We start from the raw sequence: 13,004 nt of genomic DNA on the forward strand, positions 1-13,004 counted from the left end.
ATGGAAATAGTACAGAGCAGCTTTGAGCTCACCCTATACTAGAGAGACCTGTGTGTCTGTGTCACACCCTACAGTACAGAGACCCGTCTGTGTGTGTGTTGTGAACGCCCAGCGTTTGGAAGGACATGACAAGGGAATTTCAGCAATGCAGGTCCATTTTTAAGGCTTAAACTTACAAACTTAGGCGCTCAAACATAAGTGAAAACAGGTAAACCCACCGGCTTTCACCCAGTGTTACTGGCAGCTTTCCCCTCTCGCAGTCCTGCTTCTCTCTGACTCTAAAACTCTTTGTCTGACTAGTTGCTGCTCAGTTTCAAACTAGTCAAACAATTTGCACCTGGTCCTTCAATCAGTGGATGGCCCGACCTCCCTAGTCCCCAGAGCACCTCCCTAGGGTCCCAGAGTCTGCCCTGTATAGGCCTGCTAAGAGAATTCACTAACTTTTAAACCTAGTGGAACCACATGAGCAGCTTGGGGTACCACAGTGTGTATGTTTGTGTCACTCCCTACAATAGAGAGACCTAGGTGTGTGTGTGTTTCACACTCTATAGTAGAAATACCCATGTTGAGTGTGTGTGTGTCACCCTACAGTAGAGGGACCTGTACGTGAGTGTTTGTGTATGTGTGTGTGTGTGTGTGTGTGTGTGTGTGTGTGTGTGTCACACCCTATAGTACCCTACAGTGTGTGTTTGTGTGTGAATTAACACAGGGTTCCCGCGGGTCCTTAAAAAGTCTTAAAATGTCTTAAATTAAAATTCGGGTAATTAAGGTCTTAAATTGTCTTAAATTTCACGTAAAGTTGCTGTAGGTATTAATTTTTTTGCCGGTGCGCTTAATGACGATGAGAAAGCACAGTGGCGCATCGTAAAACATCTAATAGTTGATTAATTTAGTATTGTGTGAATTGAGTCTCCGCAATTTAATAGCTGTTTACGGTACGTCGGCTACAGACGCTGACGTCAGGCTGCGTGTCGCCATTACGCGGTTGTCGATGTGAGGTTCAAAATGCAAAGAAGATGGGGAAGTGCAACGCAGATTTCGGTGCCTGAGCCAATTGAACACGGTCGCTAGGCAGATTCCGTGGGGCACATGTAAAACTGCCCCAGCTCCCAATGTAAACCTTTTTTCTGTGTCGCTCACGCTCATTGGTGTCTTCATAGCAACAAGTCTTATGACAGTGAAGAGCAGGCAGCATTTCACAGAGCAAGCACAAACAGAACTAGCCAATCAACCTTTTAACAGAGAAAATACCGAAAGGTAAACGGTCAAAAGTGTGACTGTATTTCGCACAAAAAGATTAAAACATCGCGACGTGCAGCAAATGCAACAAAACAATTGCGTGAAAAGAGGGGAGAGAGGGCAAGAGTCAACGGCAGATCAGCAACCGAAGACTGAAAAATAAACGGAGATGACAGCTAAAGGTAGTCTCTTAAAGGGGCAGTACACATTTTCTCGTACTCATTGTGTTCAAGTAACAAGATTAACTATAAACAAGATAGAAAAGATAGGTATAAACAAATCATAAAATGGTGAAATTTCATGAAATAAATGCAAACAAAATAATACATTTTTGACTCCAATAATACTATTTTTGCAAAAGAAGTTTGAAGCTGTTTTTTTGTATTTATTTATATTTATCTAAGTATACTATAAACTGTTGTTTACAGTTAATATAATGTTCATAGTTTGAAGTTAAAAAGTTTGAAGCTGTAGTTGGAAGCCAAGTGTTTTGTATGTATTTATATTTATAATATACTTTAAACAGTTAATATATTGTTCAATTTGAAGAAAAAAAATTGCCTTGGCAATAAAAAAAGCCTTTCTTTAATGTCGTCAATCGTCGCTTTGTTCTTTAAAAAAAGTATCGGTTCAGGCACCGTTTATGCACCGGTATCGTTTTAAAAGTATCGGTTTAGCACCGGTATCGGAAAAAACCCAAACGATACCCATCCCTACTAACGACGATACAAGTTCAGACGCCACCTCTCAGTCGGCTGTAACAAGTTTCATTTCACCGCCAGACACCCAAAAGGCAGAGGTACTGTGGGTTCTCCATACTGTGACGAGGCACAATTCATTTAAATCTAACGATGACATACGTGGCGTCTTTGCTGCCATGTTCCCCGATTCGCAGCTTGCAAAGTCATTCACCTGTGGTGAAAAAAAACGGCATATGTCGCGAAATATGGCATCGCTTCATTCATCAAGAAGGAGCTATCGTGCAGCGTTAGTGAGAAACTATATGTTGTCATGTTTGACGAAAGTATGAATAAAACGACAAAGAGCAAACAAATGGACCTTCATTTGCGATTCTGGGCTACTGATGATGAATTTGGGATGTTACAAAACAATGGACCTCTCTATTCATTGGTTTCTCTCATGAAGAGTCATGTGATAACATTAATGTTTTCAAACAGTTATTATTTTCATTATTCGATATGATTTCTTCATGCAATGCATTGTGTTGTTTAGTGTAATCCAAACTTATGTATGTTATGTTGGCTCTGTTCTGCATCACAAAGGAACAAAACAAATGAAAATGCCAACTGTGGGCTTTGATTGTTTACATCTATATTGGCCAAACAGTGTTGGAAGGGTTATTGTCAGTTTAATACTGTCTCCTAATTTCAAAAAAAGGTCTCATGAAAAAGTATTTTTGCAGAGTTTACACATTTCACATAGTTGATAACAAATTGAAAACTTTAAGTTTTGATTTCCATTGTAGGAGGCAATACATTGAGTATTCCAAAGAAATTGTGACATTTTTGGGTCTTAAATTATATTTGTTGAGGTCTTAAAAAGGTCTTAAAAAGCATTACATTTTACTTTTGAAATGGTGCAAGAACCCTGTAACAGCAGACTGCCTGATCTATTCTCAGTTCTGATTATATTTTGCTTCTTTATCGGATGAGGCAGCTCTGTTTGAATTTGGAATTGAGTAATACTGAAATTAGTGTTTGTTGTGTGTGTTTCTGAAAATCTAAATCTATACATCGCTGATCAGGAACTAGGAAATACTGTGTGTGTGTGTGTATGACAGTGAATGTTTTTGTGTGGTGTGTATGTGGGGCGTGTTGGGCTTTGTGTTGAGTCTGTGTTCTCTATAATGTGTTATTCAAATGTGTGTACAGTCTGAGGTGCTGTGGCCTTACAGTGTGTGTGTTTGTGTGTCTACAGGCTGCAGTACTGTAACCTTACAGTGAGGAGCTGCTCATCTTTAGCTTCAGCTCTCAGATCAAACCCCTCCAGTCTGAGAGAGCTGCACCTGGGAGGAAACAAACTGCAGCAGTCTGATGTGGAGCTGCTTTCTGCTCTACAGAAAGATCCTGAATATAAGCTGACTGAACTAGAGTAAGTAATGAATACAGCATACAATTACATTTCATGTTATCCACTGTACATATAAACACGTGTCACTGTGTCCATTTATCATCTCTATATAGGATATATTTGGATACGTGCGATGTGCAAAATATTATAATTAGAGTATAATCTGTGTAAAATGGCAGACATTTCCTGGAAAACCTTTAATCAGTCATTAGTCTGACTGGAGCAGAGCTGTTCTACATGTTTACACATGTCAATGTTGAGGAATCCGAATGGGGAAATCTCATAGTGAGAATGATGTAATCTACAAAATCTCCTCAACAGGTATTAACTGGGCAGCCTTCAATCATCCATCAGTCTGACTGGAGCAGAGCTGCTGCAGATGCTGCAGTTTCCAGACACTCAGTACCAGATGATCATCCAGCTGCCACACAGATGGGGGTGTGTCTACCTGTCTACTGCAACACTTTAAAGGGTTATTTTGTTTTCTAGTGATATATAATCACCATCTCTGATTTAACTACTCATGATGCTGCGTTTCCTAGGCGCGACCTAATAGCGGACGCGATGGACTTTAGTGTCCTATAACTATTGTTGTCATTATTTTGAAGGCCTGACTTTGTTCTAATTATTGTTGGTACCATTGTACCACTTTGTATAATGTGTATTTCTTTGACACATGATTTCACCCCTGTGCTGTGGGCCTGTGGTGATATGGAGGTATGGTGGTATGAGTTCAGCTACCTGATGAAAGGGTGGACGTAGTAGTAGTTGGGAGGCTTCTTTGGTGAGAGTTTGTTTGGTGAGCTGAGTCTATGCTCTTCTCTATCATCTAAAGAAGCGTGAGGTTGATGTCTTTGTCTCTTTTTAGTGACATTTGTTTTAAGCTGTAATACTGGCTGTGCGTATACAGCTGTTTGTAAATCTCTTTGTTTATTTTTTCATCTTTCTTGGATTATGCACTTGGTGGAGGACAAAGTAAATTTGCAACCCACAGAGTCTCCCTGCTGCCTTTTGTGCCTACCCTAAAAGACCCTTGACACGGTTACCCTTTGACATTGAGTGGCAGCGGTGGGATGAGAGAAGTAGTGTTGGTGGATGCGTGAGGAATGCCTGTGTGCATGCATGAAGCTTAAGGGTGCGCTTCCCGAAGGGGAAGGCAGTGTGACGATGTGCCGTCACTACACATGATACCAGGTCCAAGTCTGGCACACATTACGCATAATGAAATGTGTGTTTTTATTCTGTTTGGTGATATATTCTGTTTGCAAACGTTTTATTACTGAACAGAAATTGAGGAATGGCAAGATCAGCTTGGTGGAAGCAGGCAAAAATGCCGGTTTCCATATAAAAAAAAAAAACATGAAAACACACCAAGAAACAAACGAATATGGACACTTTTGATATAAATGTAATAGCTTTTTTTTCTCTGTAATATGAACTTCATAAATTGAGATTTTATTAATTTTTTGCTTGTTTTTTTTTTTTTCATCTGGGGACTACCAATTTGAAGACAGTAAACATTTGTACATAGTAGTTTTATTTTTAACCCAAATACTGACCTTGTTTGTTGAGTTTAGTTTTTTTGATTACTTGTGGACATTTAAAATAATAAGTAGTGCAGATCTGCATAACCATACAGAGACAATGCAGACAATAAAAGTGTGAAATAAATGTTCATTTCAGTTCAGGAATTTTGTGTGTCATTTGTTTAATATTATTATTATTATGGATGTATTTTATCAGATGTTGAATAGTAGCTATGAATGTACAGATGTTGAAAGACTAATCTGTTCTCATGGCAGGTTTGAGTACATTTGAGAAAAGATCATCTGTTCCACCTTCAGTACTTTAATACACAGAGAGGAACTCTTATGATGATGTTTCTTAGTTCAGTTTAATGAAACTACTTGAAGACAGTGGCCATAACATGTACCAAACAATGATGGAGAAAGGTAGTAGAGGGAGAAAGAGAAAGAGGGAGAGAGAGAGATAGGAGAGAGGGAGAGGCGGGGGGAGGGAGAGAGAAACATTTGAGCTGTTCGTCTGTGGCCATAAACAAAGATGGAGTGATAGAGGATTCAAGTATTGTAGAACAGCATAGTGGGTATACAGTTTGCTCGTAAGGTTACTATTACAAGGGTAAGTAGAGTGATGGAACAGAAAACCATGTCGATGCTGGTAATTATATGTGTAGAGGGGCCAGGGAATGATCAGAGTTTCACTTGTCGACTACGCCACCCAGAGGAGTTATGCTCCCCTTAGGAACTACAATGAGACCACTACTAACTGAAAGTCCTCAATGCCCATGAGCATTCAGTAGCATATGCATACACAGCACACAGGTTCGTGCAAGGATGAAGCAGAGACAGGATTCTATTACAACAATAACGTATTTCTTTATTGAATAATTTAGGTTACATGGGTTTTCTTTTATCTACGGGAAAAGTTCTCCGCTGGTCATCACACACACAATGACATGATAGACACCACAAAACAGGCAGGAGAGGGGCTTACCAGAGGGGGGCAATCTGTCTAGGAGGGGGGGTCCAAGGGACCACCCGTGAACACACTGCACACCCGGGTGACCCTACACTGCAAAGATAGTCAGACACACATGCGGATACCCACCACCAAGTGCCAAGGCCTCCCTGCTGACAGCACCCAACCCCTGCAACAAAAAGGACAACCAGAAAACAAACACAAAAGAACACAAACACACAAGTTCAACTAGTACACAAATCAAGCCTCTGGAGACCAACAGACGTCCCACCCCGTCAGACTGATTGGGCCGTAAAAGAATGTGAAGTAGCACGCAGTCATGCACAGCAAAACAATACACCCCAAATGGGCACTACAAGCCTTGGGCTTGCAACGCTCGTGGTTGCCCACGAAGGAAAATGCTACGATTAAACGAACCAACGGACACAAATAGATGATCCAAAATCAGTCCTGCCGCTTACCTGACTATCACCAGCGCAGTGCTTTTAAAGAAGTTCCGAGACTGATAATTGATGCATCAGCATCGCAATGAGTGACGTCAGTCAGGTGTAGCGCAAGACAGCTCGGGCTTAAAGGTACAGGCACCTTCATTCCAACCCACTACATATGCATTGCAGGTAAATGGTAGCATGTAGTCATGAGAAATGTGGTGGAGGCCGGTGTAGGCCGATGGTCTCTGCAAGTAGATCAGGTGGAGAGACTACAGCAGCATCCCACAGCTAAGAGTCTGGACTGGGGGGGAGAAAGAGAATGGGTAGTGAAGGAACCAGAATTTAAGATTTAGAGTTAATAAGGATATAACATAGTCAATAATTCAATGTATCTTATACCTAGTTTTAATTGTTAGCCAAATCAGAATCACCCAGACAACAGACTTCCAATATAAAAAACACATAATATTTATCACAAACTTTTTGTGGAGTTCGCAAAGACACGACTTTTGAGTTTGAATCCGTTTTAAGAGCAACCCATTCCTCATGTTACTCTTTATCTGCTCAATCCTCTCTCTCTCTCTCTCTCTCTCTCTCTCTCTCTCTCTCTCTCCCACATTGTAGTCTTTGCTTTATGTCACGCGGAGTAAAGAAAGACCCACATTCTACTAATATCTGTACATTTGGCCATTTAGGTGTCAGGTGTAAACTCTTTTATTATGTTTATGTAATTGTCGTACAACAATCTGGTTGATGTTCTTTATTTACCGTAGTGTATTTTCGTGAGTTAATGCATTATTTTTATGGTCCTCCAAACGAATAGCACATAGTGTGTAATACACTGTCAAGGAAGCACTTTCTTATTATCCTCTGGTTGAAACAAAATTCAGCAGCTGTTTGGAGGAGCAAATGAGGACTTAACCACATGAACTGAACCCAGTGACCTTACAGCAGAATAGAACAAAACATCCAACTGACTGCTATCAGCAGGAACACAGGGCTGGGTTAGCTTAACCATATACAGCTGTATTGATTGAGTAACACACTGTCTACATTATGAAACTCTGACTTTTTGATAAATAGATCTATAAAAATCTGCATTATTCAGTATGACGATTGTATCATATTTAAGTCTAAACTGATACAAATAGATATTTCCCTCTGGTGAGACCCAGATGTGTACCTAGATTTACAGGGATGATGTGTAAATGGAATATATAATGGGAAAGTTTTCAGCTTCAGGCTGAAAATGAAGGCCTTGCTGGTGGAGGGAGTCATGGAGATACCAGGTGATAGAGAGTAGAGAGACATGTGTGTGTGTTTGTGTCACACCCTATAGTACAAAATACCTGTATATGTGTGTGTCACCCCCTACAGTACAGACCTGTGTCTGTGTGTGTGTGTGTGTGTGTGTGTGTGTGTGTGTGTGTGTGTGTGTGTGTGTGTGTGTGTGTGTGTGTGTGAGTGTGTGTGTGTGTGTGTGTGTGTGTGTGTGTGTGTGTGTGTGTGTGTGTGTGTGTGTGTGTGTGTGTGTGTGTGTGTGTGTGTGTGTGTGATATTATTATTATCTTTGAATTAGTGCTCAAGTTCTGCTGTTATGTCCAACCCATAGTGAGAGGCCAGCTCTTCTGCACTCAGCTGTGTGTCTCTGAAGAATGATTAGTCAAAGGGGCAGGGCAACACCTTTGGAGAGGGAGACACTGATCACGACCCCCTAAAAAAGACATCTATCATCAGAGATAGGACTGGTCCTACTGTGTTGGTTATGATAAAGCTGTGATGTGTAGAACAGTCTGCTGAAGTGTGCATCTATTCTTTATATATGTAACTTGCGTCAGCAAAGTCCCACACCAGACTCAAACATGCTACCTTGAGTCCAGTGCGCTAGCAAGGAGGCTAAAACCCATGTGTGCCAGTGTCTATCGCTAGCACGTGAGCACAGCCCTCTACCCTCTGGCTACATGACGTTGGCCTTCTTTATATTGCAGCATGACCAAGAACCCCAGGCCAGACTCTCCTGCACCCAACTGTGTGTCCATGAGGAGGACCTGTCACCTGGTCACCTTTAGTGAGGGTACTGTGTGTCTACCTGCCCACTGCTACACTTTAATGCTACACTTTAATGGTTATTAAAGATCAGAGTTAATAATGATTGACTATAATCAGTAATCCAATGAATCTTATAGTCATTTCCTCTTAATTAGAATGTAAGGGTCAGATTAATGTGGGCCTGTGGTGGTATTTAGTTAGAATGTAAGGGGCTCTGCAATTTGGAATACTGTGTCTGAGGGAGGTATGAGGCCATAGGTGTCTTTCACCACCTCTCATCTCAGGTCATATCGGAGTGTCATTGTATTCCTTATACCCCCACCCCCATGAATCAGGCCTCTGAAACATTTGCTCACGGCTGGATCATCTCATTAACAACTTCCCCCGTGAACCAACATTGTGGCAGTTCCCGTAGCTTCCTGATACATATTCATGTGGGGTCGGAGCTATTGGTTGACACCCCTTATGCTGTTTAGGATACTTAAACTTGGACTGTTTCAATGTCTAATCAGAGACACGGGTGAATCTGCTGAGTGAAACCTTCCTCTCACCCTAGATGCGCATCATTATAAGCATAAAGCCTGTTTCCTGATTGATCATTCTCCAGAGTCTCTGCCTCTTTGGTATTAAAAGAAGTTACTAACACATGTCAGGCTCTGCCTCTTTACATCAAGCTAAACTCTTAAAGATCCACTATAGACTCCTTACAAGATAAAATATGTATTTTATAGTTGGGTAGACAGCTATACATCACCTATAATAGTTCTACAAAGGTAACACACATGCACCCTGACCACAACAGTGTTTAGTTTAGTTTAGATTAGTGAGGGCACTCCATCACACTGGTACCATTTAAGTGAAAGACCACGGTGGAATAGGTTATTGGATACATCTACGGATGTGTTGCAAGATGCAAACCTTGGAGAGGAGGTACACCCATTCATTACTTCTTCTATGCATTTCTTCAGCTGAAGGAATATATCTAAAGTAGATACAAATTTATATTATTATAATTATTATTAATTTAATTCAACATGATCCAAGTGCTTCCAGGCTCGTATGGAGGGTACACAAATAAATATAATTACCTTGTTCTAATTCAGCATTTTAAAATAATCAGGCTTTGCTATAGTCCGGCTTGATATATCTGGTCTACCCGTCCATTTCTTTCTATTTCTGTGTGTTTCTCGGGTGGATAGCAGTGCGTACGTTTGATCAAATGTAACCTAGACCAGACTGAAGCTTGGCTAAGAATCAGAATTAGCTAGGACAAGGGGGTCGTGGACCCCGTATTCCCCACTATGGGTTATTCAATTAAATGAATGAGGAAAGGAGGCGGCGTATGAAAATAATGCACTTTATTTTCTGACGTCTTATTTGCAGGCAGAGATATAAATAGATGCTTATCAATAAATACTTAAGATCAGTGTAGCAATAAATAGCTTGTATATAAATGGTGATACAACATTGCACAATTCCCATAAAGTGCTTACACAGGCCACTAATACCAAGCAGCACCAGAGCTGCGGTTAGGCTACTATGCCTGCTACAAACTTAAGATAACGAAAGGACACGAATATGTCAATAGTGACAGAGCTATCAAATCATAATTAATCACACCAAAAGAGAGCACTCTCACTGCAAAGGAATGAAAAGAAAAGAGTAGGCTCAGCCAAACACAATAAATAAATAAATAAATAAATAAATAAATAACCAAACACAACTTGGAGGTGGTTTCACACACACACACACACACGGTCAAAAGGCACACATTGAGCTGCTGACTTAATACTAGTTGCACTGGAACAGCGAATGTGGTTTAAATGTTCCACCCCACTAATTTCGTATTTAATATAAATCTAAGGTAGGGAAAAACAGTGGCTACAAATGACTCCTGTACGTCTGTGCTGTTGCATAGACTGTAGACCGGAACAAAGTATTTTAAGCACGGTGCACCGCTTCACGTAAAATCACCACCGGCAGAATCCCCATTCCAACAGTGCTCCCACCACTGCGTTTGCCGCGCTCCTAATTCAAACAAAAGACTGACCTCACGGTGTGCTATTTTACCTGCATGTGACCGGAAGAAATTAAGGGAGTGCCAGGTGACTCGCTAGGAAACAGGTGACTCACTTATCCCACTCCCACCCGTCACATTTGTCTCAAGTATTATCTTTACATTTACATTTAGTCATTTAGCAGACGCTTTTGTCCAAAGCGGCGTACAAGGGAGAGAACAGTCAAGCTAAGAGCAACAAAAAAACCGGCTGTAACAATAAATATTACTTTACATAAGAAATAGAAAAACGACCTAGAAAGGAAAAAGAAGTGCAGGAATGTAACTGCTGAAGTGCAAGTTAAGCACTAGTCAAGGTGCCAGTTAGGAAGGGAGAGTTGTAGAGTTGGGTCTTCAAAAGCTTCTTGAAGGTAGAGAGGGACGCCCCTGCTCTGGTATTATCTACTGGTTGTTACGGAGTTTACGTATCTTAAATTGAATTTTAATCACGTGTTGCATTACGCAGGCTGGAGGAGAAAGCGTAGTCGCACATTGCAATTACAACTTTACAAATGCTACTGTTTTACCTGGTAATCTTATGTTATAAATGTGTTCAAACATTGAACTGTAACAGCAGTCGAGTTTTTAAATTGCTTAAGTCCTATGGGCCAGGAGAAGTGGGCTACCAGAAAAGACTGTGGTATTTCCTGTTTAAAAAAGGTTTTGTGAAGTCACATCAGGACAATCTTCACATATTTGGGTTAAATTAGCTTGCACATGCAAAATAATTTAGTTCGTCACATTCAAAATAATTGAGTTCACATAGCTTCATTACAGTTTGATATACGGTGGTAGAATTACGTATAACACAATAAATAAGTTACTTAATTTTGTTCAATCGCTGCCCATTTGAAGGGACATGATAGAACACAGAGAAAATCAGAAAAAGCAAAGAGTCTTAATTGAGGTTTGAAACGTTTAACATTGAAGCTAAATATCTGTAGGCTATTGCGGTTTTATATTTCCTAAAATATAAACTAGAGACGTTTAGATTATATATGGTCTTTGTCGCGGCGAAAACCAGCCTTTCTTTCTGAGAGATACAGAATATTGTACCTGTCATACAAAAAGACAAGAGCACATTCTGTCCTAAGGATTTGTTATTGTTTGCCCTTAAAAAGTACAGTGTGGTTTTTACCATAATAAGGACACTGAAGGATTTGGGGAAGTTCAGAATGTGTGGATGTAATACAACCCGCTACAAAACAACTTCCGTGTGGAAAAGAAAGAAGTGAAGTACCTAATACATCAGCCGGATATATCTGGTCCACCCGTCCATTTCTTTTTATTTCTGTGTGTTTCTCGGGTGGATACGAGTGTGCGTATTCGACGACAACGTAAGTTTGATATTTGCCTCCAATTTTATATACTTTTTATTACCGAGTGTATTTATCTTAAACAGAATTGTAATCACATGTTGCACTACACATGCAGGAGAAAGCGTAGACGCACATTGCAATTACAAGTTTACAAAGGCTACCGTTTTTCTGGTAATCGTATGGTATACATGTTTTCAAACATTGAATTGTAACAGTAGTCGAGTTTATTAATTGCTTGAAGTCCTATGGCCAAGGAGAAGTAGGCTACCAGAAGAATGTGGCATTTCCTGTTTAAAATAGGTTTTGTGAAGTCTGCAGAAAAAATTGTGAGGTACGCACAGAGCCACCAACCCCCCCCCCCCCCCTAAAAAAAAAAACCGCACGCACATTCACACACACGCGCGCAAATTATGTGTTACAGCCAAAAACGCATTGCCCTTCTAATTGAAGTTAATTCTCCTTCTGCCAGTTGCATCAAATTGTTTTAGTACTTCGCTGTCGATTTCCAAATCTGTGTGAATATTCATGAGAGCAAGTCCGGTCAGTCTTTTGTCAGTACTTCGTACTTCATAGATATGTCTTAAGAGGCCTCATTGTACTGAATTAACGCTCAGCAGACGCTGTGGAAACAGGCATTGTCAACAAGACCTTCAGGGCGCAACGAATGTTTGGGTAGAAATTTGCCGAAGTTTCCAGGGCTTGACAAAGCTCACTGCGTTTTGGCTGTAACTCATTTAGCTGTTTCCACAGCTCCAGCTCTGTATCTGCATCGTCAACGCTGGGCATTAGTTGTCCGTACTCAGATTTTATTTCCTGCCGTACATTGTCGGATAAGGACGACACTTTATCTGGAAGCAAATATTGGCCCTTCAATCGCGGCAGTGGTATACAGACACGGTCTCTCACTTCTGATGTGAGATGGTCTATGAATGGAATAAAAGAAGATTCAGCCGCCAGTAGGCCTACTCTGCTGGGGTTGAAGCAGGTGTGTGTTTGACCGCTTCGTCAGCATCGCCACAATGCGAGGCAGAGAATGGTCAATATCCAGCGTGGCTGCCAAGGCACTGCCCTGCTCCCATAACCTCAAAAAACGGTCTTTTCTTTCTCGCGTAGCAGAAGGTACGCACAGTGCGTACAGCCGTACGACTGCAGGCGCCACTGTGTGAAGTCACATCAGGGCAATCTTCGAGATTTGAGATATGAGTTGATTGGTTTCTGCTACACACTAAGTACATTCTGGGTTAAATTAGCTTGCACATGCAAAATAATTTAGTTCACATAGCTGCATTACAGTTTGACACACGGTGGTATAATTGTGTT

At 40.8% G+C, this 13,004-nt stretch overlaps 2 protein-coding genes across 2 annotated transcripts in view; both read left to right on the forward strand.

Moving 5' to 3' along the window:
* LOC116219466 (NACHT, LRR and PYD domains-containing protein 3-like) overlaps positions 1-3,754 on the forward strand; it is a 22,593-nt gene extending 18,839 nt beyond the window's left edge. Inside the window, exons 8-9 of the mRNA XM_042703678.1 lie at positions 3,178-3,351; positions 3,652-3,754. Of these exons, the coding sequence (XP_042559612.1) occupies positions 3,178-3,351; positions 3,652-3,658 (181 nt within the window). The 3' untranslated portion in view covers positions 3,659-3,754. The remainder of the gene's footprint in view (positions 1-3,177; positions 3,352-3,651) is intronic.
* A 4,495-nt stretch (positions 3,755-8,249) lies between these two features.
* Positions 8,250-13,004, forward strand: part of LOC116219467 (NACHT, LRR and PYD domains-containing protein 1 homolog) — a 9,149-nt gene continuing 4,394 nt past the window's right edge. The window contains exon 1 of the mRNA XM_042703679.1: positions 8,250-8,334. Coding sequence (XP_042559613.1) covers positions 8,250-8,334 — 85 coding nt within the window. The remainder of the gene's footprint in view (positions 8,335-13,004) is intronic.

This window comes from Clupea harengus, chromosome 25 (genome assembly GCF_900700415.2).
Source record: "Clupea harengus chromosome 25, Ch_v2.0.2, whole genome shotgun sequence".
In the NCBI taxonomy this organism is placed as follows: domain Eukaryota; kingdom Metazoa; phylum Chordata; class Actinopteri; order Clupeiformes; family Clupeidae; genus Clupea; species Clupea harengus.